This window comes from Jaculus jaculus, chromosome 11 (genome assembly GCF_020740685.1).
Source record: "Jaculus jaculus isolate mJacJac1 chromosome 11, mJacJac1.mat.Y.cur, whole genome shotgun sequence".
Taxonomy (NCBI): domain Eukaryota; kingdom Metazoa; phylum Chordata; class Mammalia; order Rodentia; family Dipodidae; genus Jaculus; species Jaculus jaculus.
In genome coordinates, this window is record NC_059112.1 from 22,357,515 (window position 1) to 22,372,690 (window position 15,176).

A 15,176-nucleotide genomic window follows, 5' to 3' on the forward strand; every position below is an offset into this window, starting at 1 on the left:
AGTGAACGAAGGAAGTTCGTGTCAGTGGACAGAAAATGCTAAACACATTAATTTTTGTATTTGGGAGCTGAGACTCGGATGACATTTTCCTCCAGTTGGTCAAAGCATCTCTGCCATCTTGGCCCCTTGTTCTTTGTGCTCCTTTTCTTCTAGAAAGAAGAATGTCACGTTACAAGCCCCAAACCAAGAGAGGACTGTTTGGATATCTTTGAGAAAATGCCCTAAAACATAAGGCAGACGAGTTAAGCGCCCTGCTTTCTTGGCATAACGTGAGAATCTGCCTGGTAGTTAGTGAGCATGTGGTTCTCCCGGGCGACTGGAGCGACTACAGCTCGCCGTAGATTGTGTTAACATTTCCCTCCGCTCAGCCCGGAGTCCTTTAGTCTGGCGATGGAGAAACAGCTTGGGAAGCAGTGCCATCAATTAAGCAGGTCTATAAATCTTAACAGTCCGACACTGTAATGTAGGCCAGCACAGTTCTGGCTTTACGAAGCACGTAGTTTACTTGGAGGGTGGGGGAACATCTAACATATGAGAGGTGGTTAACGATTAAACGGTAACCTGAGTAGCCATGTTTAAGTGCTTGATTGCAGAGACTTTGTTGTATAAGCTTGTTGTCATTGATCACTGTTAGTTAAATGTCACAGCATATTATTTTAAGGGCCATTTCACACTGGCTTAATTTAGATCCTTTTTGCCCTGTGAATGAAGTAGCGGTCGTTTAAGTCAACGGTCCTTAGCATTTTGCCAGTTTCTAACAGTCCAAATTGCAGGTTTCAGCTGAAGAATATATATACATAATCAGGGTGCACATAGCTTCCTTAGGAGGGTCACAGGATACTTACTTACTGTATGCTTAAGGCACACTCTTGCCAGTCTTCCCTCACCTGTTCCTCCCAGGACTTAAAGTAGAGCACTGTGCTGATTTCTCGCAGCGATTCCTGCTCAGGAGGCTGTTGCTGGGCCAGGTTGTTGCTTGGCTGCAGTTGTCTTCTTTGCCAAAAGCTGTAAGACACAGCCGAACTTGAATCACTTCTAACCGTTTCTGGCCACAGCGTATCTGTAACTTGTCCCCATGCCATGCTCAGAAAATTGTTAACATGTAGCTAAAGAGACTAAGCTGTTTATTTCTACTTGACTTGTTGCAATAGTTTAATTAAGCAAAAATGAAACTTTGTAGGTAGGCAGGTGTGAGCTCAAGTCAAAGCTTCTCTACTCATTGATCCCAAGCAAATAAATTAGAAGCTTGGACTCACACATTTTTTCTCTCTCTCTCTCTCTGTCCAAATTAAAAGTTATAATGAATATTTGTTTCACAAGAATGATCGTGAAAGCAGTGGTCATATAGATGAGAATTTCAGGCTTTCTTAACTAGGGTAAAGATTTCAACTAAAGGATTCCTCTTATTCTTATGTCAAAGACAGAGCATATGAGAAGTTGAGGTGTCAAGTCACTGTATTTGATTATAAGTTTTATTAAAAATAAGTTACATGACTAGTAAAACAAAATGTGTTTACTTTTAAAGAAATCCCCCATCCCTGGCCTCACCCCGTATAGTGTTACTCCACCTTGTGAATGTAAGTGGTTTTTGTTGGCTGGTAGCCATTTTTCCTGTATGCTGTGCTTTGCTACAATGGGTTGTGTATTTGTAACTATCTTTCCATGCAGATAATTAACCAATTCCCAGTTTTCTTTCAGGTAAATGTTGGAGATATAGTTATAATAAAAGGCAAAGAGTATATCCCTGCTGACACTGTCCTTCTCTCATCAAGGTAGAGATATCTACTGATGCTCAAACAGTGTAGAGGACGGTTTCTCTACCCTGCGTTGACCTTGTGATTTCTCCAAGGAAATAAGGCATAAACGAAGAATTTCAAATCTCACAAGTGAATTATAACTAAGCATTTAAGAAATGGATTGGCCTTAAAGGGATCATTGATGTTTGCCATACAGTATAAGTTACAAGTCCTAGTGAATCCAAAAAGTCCCCTCTTCTTCTGCCTGGGTCCAGATCAGTGTGTGTGAACCACTATGTTTAAAGATTTACTTCCATTCCTGTTATACCATCTGTAGATTGGGTCCTGCTGATTTTATCTCCCAATCCTTATTTGTCACAAATTCCTTATGGTGTAATCATATCTCTGCAGTTTCCTGACCCTATTGGTAAAATGGCGCAAGGAAATGGATGAGTGATTTCTTTTTGTTAGCATACCTTTTGAAATGCCATATTTTTCCAGCCAAGAAATCAGGACTTTTGTCTTTTAAGTTCTTTCTGCTACTGAATTGAGATGACTTTTTTTGTTGTTGTTCTATTTCTGTTTGAGATAGTCGTGAATCAGTACTCAGAACATATGGCACAGTTAGTTACCCTTTCAAGAACGTGATTTTTTTTCAAATGGCTTTAGGATTAAAAACTGTAAGACTAGTTTTAATATAAATTAAGAAATGTTTTATGGATATTTTCAAGTTGTTTATCATCATTTCCTTGGACAGTTTGATTTGTAAAATCCACATAAAAATATGGACAGTGTCCTTTTTTTCAAAACCTATTTAATCAGGTCATGACTTACATGATTTACATGATTGGACTTTGGCCAAGTTAGTAAAATACAATTGAGGAAGTAATGTTGTTAAGCTATTTATAGATGTGTGCAGGCAATGGAATTAACTAAAGGTGGTTGTAGTTGCACAGTTTATAATTGACATCTTTGTATGACACATAAAGGAGGGTTTTTTTTCATTAAAAAAATAAAACTAATATGAGTGTTTTTAAATCACCTTTTTTCTGTTAGTTTCCTTAGCTTACAACCTTGTCAGGTGAGCTTCTGAAATGGGAATTACTAACTTTTTGGCTATGCTTGATGATGTGTGAGCAAGTTCAAGGATGAGTTTGAGGTAGTTTGAAATTAAAATCAGAACACAGTTGAAAGTTCTGTGTTCCATTTACTTTTATTTTGAAATGAAGAAACTGAAATCTCAGCATGTAAAATTAATGCATTTTGTGCTTAAAAGAAAAAAAAACAGTATAACCTGGATAAAATAGCTCACACCACTAGTTTCTATTTCATACCCTCCTGAAAAATTCATTCTGAATTCAAAAGTTTCCACTCTATCCCCCAAACACAATATGTTTTATATTAATTAATTATCAAATACCTCCAAAGGCTAAAATTATGCCTTCTAACTAGTATCTGTGTCTTTGTAGCTTTCTATTAAGTAACTAAATGATTTGGAGTCAGAACATTCTTTTTTACAGTTATTAGGTGGGAAAGGGAATTAATGTAGTATACTTTGTTTTTCAAATACCTAAAAACATAACATCACATGTTTCGTTTTTTATTTTCCTTTTTTTGCCCATTTAGTAGAAGATGACATATATTAGACAGCAAGTTGAAGAACTAGATGGGAAAAATCTCTTAAGATAAAATAGCTCTCTGCATAAAATTCCTTCATTTGAAAAGAAATGCTTATCTATATGGTTTAGAAATTATTTTTTCACATTAGAAATTGAAATTTGGGCTGAAAAGCAAATAGAAAACTTTGAAAATTTATTATGCCCTCAGGCCTGATCAAAATAAGTTTTGAAACAATTGGCATTAGACATTTTTATTAACATGGATTATTTTCTTTAATAATTTCAAACCTTCTGTCTCTTTTGTCCATGTTTGTTGTTTTTCTTTCCCCCCCTCTACTGTTTCTTTTCCCCCTCATTTTAATTATTTTAAACTGGGACGTGTAGGTGGCAGTAGGGGAAATAGTGAAAGTGACCAATGGGGAGCATCTCCCAGCAGACCTCATCAGTCTGTCATCAAGGTCAGCACCGCTGAGCTGGGTAGGATGTGTGTATGCGGGTCCTCACCCAAACCAGAGAAGCTTGCGCCCAAGTACAGCTCAACTCTGTGTCTCTTCCCTCAAGACACAACTGTTTTACGCATCTTGGTGATGGACATTTCACAGATGTTTAAAGCATTGATTTTTGTCCTTCAAATGGACGTGTTCAACTCCTCTTGTTATCAGTAGGAGCCCAAGCAATTTTAATTTCCTGTGTATTTATTAATAGTTATTCATATTTAACAGCATGCCTCTACCCAAAGGCTTGGCTTCTTCCCTCTCCAGGATATTATTCTGAAAAGTGTTTAAAAGCTTTTCACTCAACAGTCATTGAAAATCCATGATATTTAAAGCCTACCTTCTTAGTTTCCTATTTTCAATTTTCTGAAAGTTCTATGGAACTTCAGTCGTTGGTTCTGAGTGAGATTTGGGCTCGTATAGGGTTGACAGAGGACCCCTGCACGAAGCTGCTTGTGCCTTTGTGCCGCATGGCTTTGGAAGCCGTTTCTACCCCACTTGTTTCTCGTGACCACGTGCACGTGACTGTGATAAGCATCTTGTCTCATCTTTCCACTTACTAATCAGAACGCCTGCTTTGCCTCTGTGACTCTAGTTTGTTTGGTGGATGTTGTCATCATTTGCTGACCTATCTATGAACTGGCATGACTCCTGACTTCCTGTTGCCTCCCCTTAGCGCTGTTAAGAGCTGCTTCAGGCACATCTGTCTTTATTATTAAGAATGATCTGGATTTGGATGCATATCTTATTTGCCCCATTTCAAACAGAAGTCAGCCACTTAAGCTTCCTAATTCCTTAGCCACTTAAATGCTTATGCAAGTTGTTTCTGTGAAAGGTGGGGGAGAATCAAATTAGGATGTTACTTTCATTATTGGCCTTGGGTAAGCAAACCTGTCAGTAAAATTTTAACGCATTTTGCTGCCTGTTTTGAAATCAACATTGCCATTAGCATTTTATGTGTCATCATGCTTCTGTATTATCAGAAAGGTATATTTTATAGGTATATAAACCATTTGTATTTCAGATATAGATGTAAGGCAGTTAAATTTTTGGACAGGTGCCTGAGTGAAAGTTACTATTACTATTGAATTATTGATAGAATGAAAATATAAACATAAGATGCAAATATTACAAGACTTTTTTAGTGGGGAAAAATTAGTAATCTTTCTGAAGAAAAAACAGGAAAACATCATTTACTTCAAATCTCTAAGACATTTGATTACTTTCTCTGTGTTAAGTCCGTAGGTCTTGGGACTACAAAATTAAGCAAAATGCCCATGTCTGGTGCTTGGAATAGTCTGTTTTTCACTTGTACAAACTGGAATTCGATTAGAAAATTCCAAATGCTTCTTGCTCATTTCAAGTGTCCATACCAGAATTTATGTCCCTAGTTCCTTCCTTCTGGGGTAGGGCTCTAGGTCTCTTAAGCAGTCAGGTGTTCATAAGCTTCATTTCACGTCCCCATAGAGTTGAGGATCAAATTAGGCATTGGAGCCACAATCATATGGATAGAGTTGCTGGGCAAGCAATGTCAGCTTGGGAGGAGAGGTAGGCTACAGTGGCTGGCCGGTGAAAACTGGACGAACACAGTCCCTTAACGCCAGTGCTCTCCAGCTTTCGCTGTGACACTGTAGGGGAGTCCCAAGAAGTAGATCGATAAGGCAGATTCAGGGCATGGAGCAGTGCAGTCAGTGGGGCTTGACTTCTCTTTTTTCTGCCTTCCATCTTTCACTTTTAAGAAACAGGAGGAACAGAAAAAAAAGAGAAGATATATGCTCACTTTGACTATGCAATCCGTTCGTGTAGTTTAAAAAAAAAATAGACTCAAGCTTCTACTATCACATGGTCTGCATGACTGCAGTCACCACAACTAAAAGCAGTCAGTGCAAATTTGTAGAAAAAGCAGTCTGGAATTTTCTAATCAATCCCTTTGCACAAGCAATTGACATGTGAACCATGAGCATGAAATCTCACTTGGTGTCTCTGAACTGGAGATAAATCTACACAGAAAAGTGCCTTACATTTCCCAAACAGTCTGTGTTGTGTCTGCATGAGTAAGCCATGTAAAGATAACATGGAAGATTTCCACATTGTGTTATTAAGCTCAGAGACCATTACTAAACGTGAGGAAATCGCCGTGGGGTCCTAGTGGCTGGTAGCTGATCCCTAGTTGTCACGCATGAGTTCTCCCTCAGGGCATCCTGCTGTTAGAATGAACCCACCAAGAAGCTAGCTTTGTCTAGAGCAAGACACTGTGGCGAGCCCAAGCATTTAAATAAATTGCTGTTGTCTTCCTCCTCTCCTCCCCTCACTAAATTTTCCCGTTTCTCAATCCTAAACAACAGTGAGCCCCAGGCCATGTGCTACATTGAGACTTCCAACCTAGATGGAGAAACAAACTTGAAAATTAGACAAGTAAGTTCTAATACAGGCTCATAGAGTCATGGGTGTTTTATGATACGCATTCCTTTTCTGTCTCGAGTTAAAGTAATTCTGCCTGATTACAACTATTTTTATCGTTTATCCACCAAGAAAATGTTTTATAAACTGGTACAGCATTGCAGAACTCAGGTGTACTGGTTCAGTATGGTCCATCATAGTGATGTTTTAGTTAGTTCTTATAATAGCCAGCACCTGAATGTCAATGATAGCACTTCTCAGGGTCTTGATGTATTAGCAAAATTGTTTAGTTTTCCTGTTCACCTGGCCCCAATCATTGCTTAACATCACCTTACGGAAAATCCATAGATTCCATTGCTATTCTGAAACATTTGTTAATCCTGGGGGGTTTCAGTTTCTTTCTACATCTTTAGCGGAAAACAACGGCTTGATATTTAATTTTAATGTTTTGAAGGGGCATTTCCTTAAAGTATGCCTGTGGCTTATTGGTAACTAATAAAAGGACATGTGAAAGGATGGAGTGTGGTAGAACTGGCCCATCGTGAGGGAACTGGCCTCAGACAGCCCAGGAAGAGCTGGCCAGAGGGAAGACGCATTGAGGTCTTCTTTCTCAAGGAAGTATGGAAAAATTACTCAGAACACATACAGTATCCATATTTCGTCCTCTTCCTTGAATTCAGTAAATAGGGATGCTGATACCAAATATTAATTTTATTTTTGGAAGCAAATGACTCTTTGGTACTTCCTTCAAAGTTTCCTTGCAGACTAATTTATAACTTCCCCAGAACTTTCACAAAACTGTCAACCTATGCTAAAATTCTGTGACAGGTTGGGAAGGAAGGTATCCCTAAATAATAGTTGGACAGAGTATTGTAAATGGGGAGACAATTACTTATAAAATGTTGGATCCCTTAGGTCTAAGATCTGGTGCTATTCAGTATGCTCTTTGCTTATTAATTTTTTTTTAAACAGGGCTTACCAGCAACCTCAGATATTAAAGACATTGACAGTTTGATGAGAATTTCTGGAAAAATTGAGTGTGAAAGCCCAAATCGCCATCTCTATGATTTTGTTGGAAATATACGGCTTGATGGACATGGGTAACGTAAAGTTGCATTTTACGGGCCATTATGTATTGCCGAATGCCTTCCGTGTCTGTGTACCTACTGTTTTCCTCTGCTCTCAGCTTGAATACTCAAAACCTTTGTTTTAAGCATGTTTAAGCATTCCAACACAGGTCCTTTTGTATGAGTGCTGAATCATAACTCTCTTCATGTAAAGACCTTCCCAGATTCCTGCCCATCCAACAACTGGGTGTTTTCAGGGGTCTTCCAGTTTTCTGCGCATTAGTAAGTGAAAACTGGGCTATGACTTATTCTGACAGAAATACTTGGCCTGTTGTGCAGTTAATTATCCAGTGCTTGTGGCTAAAATCCTTTCCTGTCATCTCCGGATGCCACAGGGAGTTCAGACTGTGCTCCCAGCAGAGAGATCTTCTGTATTAGATAGTCCTTCGTCTCAGTAATCCCGTTTGCTCTTTTGTGGGCCTTGTTATCATCCGTAGTCACTTTGTATTGTTACCTGCTTCTGTGTCTCCCCTCTCGTCTTCCCTGTCACTTGCTGCTTTCCTCCATCCCTTCAACAGAATTTTTGTACACATAGTGGCCTAGGCCAGTGACAAATATCCGAGGCAAAATTTGAACAAGATCAATAAAATGATTCCTGTCCTTGCATCTTTACTCACCCAAGCCTTATTATAAAATATCTTAAACTGAGAATTTTTTTTAAATTTTTTTTTGTTGTTCATTTTTATTTATTTATTTGAGAGTGACAGAGAGAGAAAGAGGCAGATAGAGAGAGAGAGAGAACAGGCGCGCCAGGGCCTCCAGCCACTGCAGACGAACTCCAGACGCGTGCACCCCCTTGTGCATCTGGCTAACGTGGGTCCTGGAGAATCGAGCCTCGAACTGGGGTCCTTAGGCTTCACAGGCAAGCGCTTAACTGCTAAGCCACCTCTCCAGCCCAAACTGAGAATTTTGTAATTAACATTGCTTACAATTCTGGGATTGGGAAGTCTTAAGACCAAGGGACCAAATTTGATGTGGGGTGAGGACCTGTTGCTCCTAGCTGGAGGCTTGCACGCACAGCGGCACTCATGCTGAAGCCCCTTGGGCCTTCTTTGAAGGGGATGAGTCCCACTCATAGGGACAAAACTAAGACCTAATCATGCACCCCTCCAGAAACAAACACCCTAACGCCACAATATTGGGGATTAGATTTCAGAATATAAATATTAGAAGGACACAAACATTCAGACTATAACCTCTTGAAGCTAGCTTACTTGTAGTCAACTAGGAAAATAAGGAAAGGACAAACTGACATTAAAGTAACAAATAAGAAAATTTGAGGGGGGGGCTTAGTGGTTAAGGCACTTGCCTGCGAAGCCAAAGGACCCAGGTTCGATTTCCCAAGACCCTCCTAAGCGAGATGCACAAGGGGCGCATGCGTCTGGAGTTCGTTTGCAGCGGCCACAGGCCCCGGTGTGCCCATCCTCTCTCTATCTCTCTCCCTGCTCGCAAATAAATAAAAATTATTAAAAAAGAAAATTTGACCCATTATTAAAAAACTATAAATTCTTTGGAAAAAATAGCACAGGATAAGAGAGACGAGGCATCCTTGGGAGGGGAACATAATTAGGGTGATTGCAGTCAGCCGCATTGTGAAGGGGACATTTGAACATCGATGGGTCGTAGGTGAGAAACTTAATCATGTGAGTATCTGGAAAGAGAACGCTGGTCAGAAGAAATTACTGCTTATCTCATTGCATGATCTTCCAGTGGGAAAATTCCAGGTATAGTTGTATTAGCCCGCTGTGGGCAGATCAGCATCCTCCAGAAAGAGAAGCCTAAAGAAGGGCCAGGAGATGGTGGCCAAGATGGTTAAGGCAGTGTAGGTCAGCGTGAAGGGGTTGTCTGAGTGAGCTGGCATCCGTGGTGGCTTATGAGATCCGGGAAGGTCAGCACTGGAAGGTCAGTTTTGTACTTAGTAAGTTACTGATATGCAAGAGGGTAATTGGATAAAGTTTGGGGGAGGCGGTCTGGGATGAGATAAATTTAGAAGTTGTTAGTGTAGGTACTAAATCTATGGGTCTGGCTGAAACCATGACATGAAAGGGTATAGAACAAAAAGTCACCCGTGAAAGTGTCGGACCTAAGCTCATAGCTGGAAAACCAGGAGTGAAGCGGTTGTGCCGAGGCCGGCAGGTCAAGAGGCTGATCACTGTCGTTGCGTTTAGCAAGTGGCGGTCCTGGCACTTGGTTAGAACAGGGTGAGCCTGCTGTGAGAGCGCCCGACCTCACGGAGGAGGGCGGCTGAATAGAGATAAGAAGCACGGGCTACTTCAAGCGGTGCTGTTGCCAAGGGGAACAAAACAGTGGGGCAGAGCGTGGCAGGAAGAGCATGATCTTTCTGCACCTTTCCTCTCCTCCTCCTCCTCAGCCTTCTCTCATTAGGCCCCTTACACTTACCACATGTTTCTAGTGGTCGGTTAAACATCTGTTAGATGCATTGTGTCAATTGTTGCTTTCATCATTTTATAGCTACATTATTAGAGTAGACATTTGTAAAAAAAAAAAAAAAATGAGAAGATAAATGACATTTGAAATATTCCCTGAACTGCCACCCTTATTCAGATCCATGAACAGCTTCTGTATATTCTGTGAGGTAGTTGTTACACTAAAATTTGCTCAGAGTAAGAGGGAGGGTGGGTGGGTGGGAGTGTTTTGAGAGGTGAGTGGAAAATCCCTTAACCTCACCACTTCCTCAGCTTCAGAAAAGGTCATTATAAGGTTTTAAAATATTAGCTTCTAAGCCAGGTGTGGTGGTGTACACCTTTAATCCCAGCACTCAGAGGCAGAGGTAGGAGAATCACCGGGAGTTCGAGGGCACCCTGAGGCTACATAGTGAATTCCAGGTCAGCCTGGGCCAGAGTGAGACCTTGCCTCAAAAAAATAAAATAAAATTAGCTTCTGCATTCCCACTGGCTGCTGGTAGTTCACTAGTTTGCTCAGACTGCCGTAACAGTAGATCCTAGATAGGTTGCTCTATCAATAGAAATTTATTTTTCTTCCTTTTCTGAGGAATGGAAATTCGATAGGAGGGTAGCCACATGGTGGTGTTCTGGTGGAGGTGTGTGTGGCAAAGAAGTCTTCTCCATGTCTGTCTACATAACAGACGGGTGCTCTGCTCTCGAATATAAGGACGTCAAGCACATCATGAGAGCCCCAACTTCACAAGCTCATCCAAACCTAATTGCTTCCTACATGAAGCACATCGGAGAGAGCAGAATTATTGGAAACAGCCGGTGTGGTGTCACTGAACAATTTACTTTCTTCCCAACAGTTTAATAAAAAAGAATTTGGTAAGGAAAATTATTTCCTTAAAAAAAAAAAAGGTTGGGCTGGAGAGATGGATTAGTGGTTAAATCACTTGCCTGCAAAGCCTAAGGACCCAGGTTCAATTCCCCAGTATCCATGTAAGCCAGATGCACAAGGTGGCACATGCGTCTGGAGTTAGTTTGCAGTGGCTGGAAGCCTTGGTGTGCCCGTTCTCCCCCAGCCCCCCCCCCCATCTGCCTCTCTCTAATAAGTAAATTATTTATTTTTTAATTGAAATATAAGTAAATGTGAGAAGTGTTATTTTAGTGGAGGAAGCTTTGAGATTGATGTAGTAGTTGTACATTTTTTTGCAAGGTGCCCTTTCTAACACCAACATCCTCTGTCCTAGCACCGTTCCCCTGGGAGCAGACCAGATTCTTCTTCGAGGAGCTCAGTTAAGAAATACTCAGTGGGTTCATGGGATAGTTGTCTACACTGGTCATGACACCAAGCTGATGCAGGTGGGATTTTTTACCTATGAACATTTTGGGGTCCAACTCTTTAGGAAATGTATGATATGTGGCTCTTAGTGCATCCCCAAATGGAGCAGGCTGGTCTCATAGATCCCTTAGCCCATGTCATCCATCCAAGATATGAACTCAGCGAGGCCTTGACACTGCCGCCCTGTGAGAAGTAGGTGTCACTGTGCACAGGGAAGGGCACCAGGAAGCTTTCTCCAAATCCCCCAATGCATGAATGCTTAACGATGCTGGCTGACGATCCCTCACAGCATTTTCCAGCTACTGGCTATGATGACCATTTTGAGTTCAGTGCTTTTCATTCACATATTTGTCTCACAACTATATTTTAACCCAGTGATCAAATTTAAAATTTTTATTTTCTTATTTCGTAAAAAAGTATGGCAATAAATAAATAAAAATTTTTCCTGACAGTTCTTCCCAGATAAGGCTATTTTTTGCCATCAGCTCTCATCTTCATGATGTTTCAAGTCATGTGCAGTGGAAGTGGGGAACTCCCTTGGAAGTGCTAAATGGAAATCTACTCTGAGGGCCAGGGCCTTGGTACCTGGGACCAGCAGAAGATGTCATCAGCAGGCAAACAGGGCTGCTGGGAACACTTCTTTCTATCCCTGGCCATGCTCGAAGCTTCATTAGCCTTCATTTTATATTGGTTAGTGAAGGTTTAATGTTATGTCACGGAGACAGCACAGCTTTACCATAAATATTTGAATCATCAGATGTAGCCGAGCAACCTGTCCTTTCTCTTGCTGCTGCGTAGCCTGGGCTGGCCTCGGAATCCAGCCTGTGTGCCTCTCAAGCCAACCATACCCCCCACCCAGCTCCCCTGTTCATTGAAACAGCTGGTTAATGCCCCCCCCACAGAAGTTTTAAAACCAGGTCCCCCAAATGTTGCCTTCATGCAGAGTGGATCCTTCTACAGGGCCTTGCCCAAGCATCTTGTCTGGCACAATCTGCAAAATGAGTGTCGTTTTCTTCCCTTTGTTTCACAGCGTAGAAAAATGTGTGTGAAGAAGAGGTGACATCTTATCACACTTGTCATGGGCTTTGCATAATTTTCACGTAGATTACCCGTGTCTAGATAACTGAGCTGTGACCTTGTCATCCTCATTAAGTATTAAGTACGTACTGCTAAATAATGTACAGTTTTTTACCACTCAGCTTGTTTCTTTTTACAGAATTCCACAAGTCCGCCGCTTAAGCTCTCCAATGTGGAACGGATTACAAATGTACAAATTCTGATATTATTTTGTATCTTAATTGCCATGTCTCTTGTCTGTTCCGTGGGCTCAGCCATTTGGAATCGAAGGCATTCTGGGAAAGACTGGTACCTCAATCTACACTGTAAGCAACAAAGTACTGACTCGTTTATTTTTTCTTTCATTTAAACGTGTATTTATTTCACAGTTGATCTCAACTTAGTTGTGGAATTTCCTGTTGTTTCATGAAAAAAGATCTTGGAGCTGTGACAACTGGGTGGTTATCTTCATTTTTCAGTAGATTTAAAGTAAAAGCAAGTACAATGTTAGTATCTTTAATTTTCAGTCATTAAAAACATACCAGTTATTCCATGATAGTATAAAATATTCAGTAAATATAGCCATTAATAAGATGTACATAAATTTAAAACTACCCTTTGGGGCTGGAGGGATGGCTTAGCAATTAAGGCATTTGCCTACAAAGCCAAAGGACCCAGGTTCAGTTCCCCAGGACCCACATAAGCCAGATGCACAAGGGGGCACATGCGTCTGGAGTTCGTTTGCAGTGGCTGGAGGCCCTGGCATGCCCATTCTCTCTCTCCCTCTTTTTCTGTCAAATAAATAATTTTTTTTTTAAAAAACTACCTTTTAAAAATATTGTTAAGGGCTGGATAGGTGGCTCAGAAGTAAAGGTGCTTGCTCGCAAAGCCTGATGGTTTGGGTTCCGTTCCCCAGTACCCACATAAAGCCAGATACACAAAATGACACATGCATCTAGAGTTTCTTTGCAGTGGCTAGAGTCCCTGACATGACCATTCTCATTCTCTGTCTTTTTCTCTTTCTCTCCTTGAAAATAAATAAACAATTTTTCATTAAAATATTTTTAAATAAATGAAAATATCATTAACACAATAGTTAAACTTAAGAAAGTGAAAGATTATGTGTGAAGGAAATTATAAATAAATATATATATTGAACCAAAGCATACTTTTACTTCTTTAAAAATGTTTGATTTGAGTGTATTTTCATTTGAAGTCAGTACTAAAGAGTTTTATATCAATGTTCATCTTATCCCAGGGAAAGTGGTATTAAATGGCTTCTCTCTGGAATCTATTCTCTTGCTATCATGGTACTAATGTATTCCCTCTGGCTGTTTCTAGGAAGTGAGTTTGCATTTCCACTAGATGAGTACTTACCCAGTAAATACTGAATTTCCCACATTGTGGGGGGAAAAAATTCTCATAAAAATCTTACAGTACAACAAATTTTAAAGATTTTTTATTATATTTACTAAGTCTTGTAGCTATTCCAAGTTATCTTTATAGCCATTGATTTATTATTTTGATATGAAAACGTAACAACTGTGATCAGGGTGTTTGTGCTCTTTACAGCATGGCTCGCTCACTTGTTTCATTTTCCCTCGTGAAGAAGAACATCATTTACTTAGGAGTGTAGCTTACCTACAGCCAACCATGTTCATACAGCTGAGGCTCTTGTCCGATGTAGCACTCGCCTAACATGGACAAGTCCCTTGATCTCCAGTATTAAATAACTACACAAGTAACGTTCATACAATTTGGATCATTCTATTGTTTTGTTTGCTTTTAAAGCATGATTTAATTTGGAAATACTTTTAAGAATTCCCATAAAAGGGCTGGAGAGATGGCTTAGCGGTTAAGCGCTTGCCTGAAGCCTAAGGATCCCAGTTCAAGGCTTGATTCCCCAGAACCAGATGCACAAGGGGCCGCACGCCTCTGGAGTTCAATTGCAGTGGCTGGATCCCCTGGTGCGCCCATTCTCTCTCTCTCTCTCTCTCTCTCTCTCTCTCTCCCCTTCCTCCCTCCCTCCCTCTCTCTTTCTCTGTCTGTCACTCTCAAATAAATAAATAAAAATGAACAAGAATTCCTATCAAAGCAATTCCAACCAATTGAAATTTTACAAGGACAAACCGTCAGTCCCATTCCTCATGTCTCTGAACTTCCTCTTTTGAACAGAATTTGCAATACTTGATAGTCCTTTCACTTTTTAGGACCATTGTAAATCTTAATCAGAGTAATGAACAATATACTGAACGCAAGTACAGCTAGCTGTTCCCAGTATCCATGGGAATTGGATCCAGGACACTGGAGGCCAACATAACCTACAGATGCTCCGGCTGCTTATTTAAAATGACATAGTATTTGCCCATAACCTACATGCCTTTCCCCATATGCCTAATTCATATCTAGATTATTTGCTTTACTTAGAATGATGTATATGTTGTGTCAGTAATACAGGATAATAACAAGTGGGAAAGTCTGCACATGTTCACAACAGTCATGATCTTTTCCAGAATATTTTCAATTTGCAGTTGGTGGGATCTATGGATGAGTTTGATAATCAGGGTATGTTATCAGTGAAGTCTTCTTCTGGACATGTCGTATAATAGGGCCAAATCTGAAAATGCAGAAACTCTATCTCTGAAAATATAAACCTGTAAATCATATTTTTCTCCCTCCCTCAACAGATGGTGGCGCTAATAATTTTGGACTGAATTTTTTGACTTTCATCATCCTCTTCAACAACCTCATTCCTATCAGCTTATTGGTTACTTTAGAAGTGGTGAAATTCACCCAGGCATACTTCATAAATTGGGTAACTGTGAATTATTGTTATATGTCTGCCCTGAGTATACATCGTATCTGTCTTTTTTCACATGGGGTCTTTAGATCTGTCAAGGGGGAAAACAGTCTTAGTTATAACTACCTTTTATTGACTATGCACTGACAATTTGAGCCTGAAATTCCTTTTCCTGTTTTTCCTTTTTAATATTT

General features: G+C 40.3%; 1 protein-coding gene across 3 annotated transcripts in view; it reads left to right on the plus strand.

Annotated features, from left to right (window-relative positions):
- Nucleotides 1–15,176, plus strand: part of Atp8a1 (ATPase phospholipid transporting 8A1) — a 233,233-nt gene that overhangs the window by 60,558 nt on the left and 157,499 nt on the right. For 2 of the 3 annotated variants that reach the window (XM_045161357.1, XM_045161360.1), the window contains exons 7-12: nt 1,699–1,772; nt 6,195–6,264; nt 7,222–7,349; nt 11,035–11,146; nt 12,343–12,508; nt 14,870–14,997. In XM_045161357.1, coding sequence (XP_045017292.1) covers nt 1,699–1,772; nt 6,195–6,264; nt 7,222–7,349; nt 11,035–11,146; nt 12,343–12,508; nt 14,870–14,997 — 678 coding nt within the window. Of the gene's footprint in view, nt 1–1,698; nt 1,773–3,739; nt 3,814–6,194; nt 6,265–7,221; nt 7,350–11,034; nt 11,147–12,342; nt 12,509–14,869; nt 14,998–15,176 lie in introns of all 3 variants that reach the window. The other variant, XM_045161358.1, reaches the window with a different exon arrangement.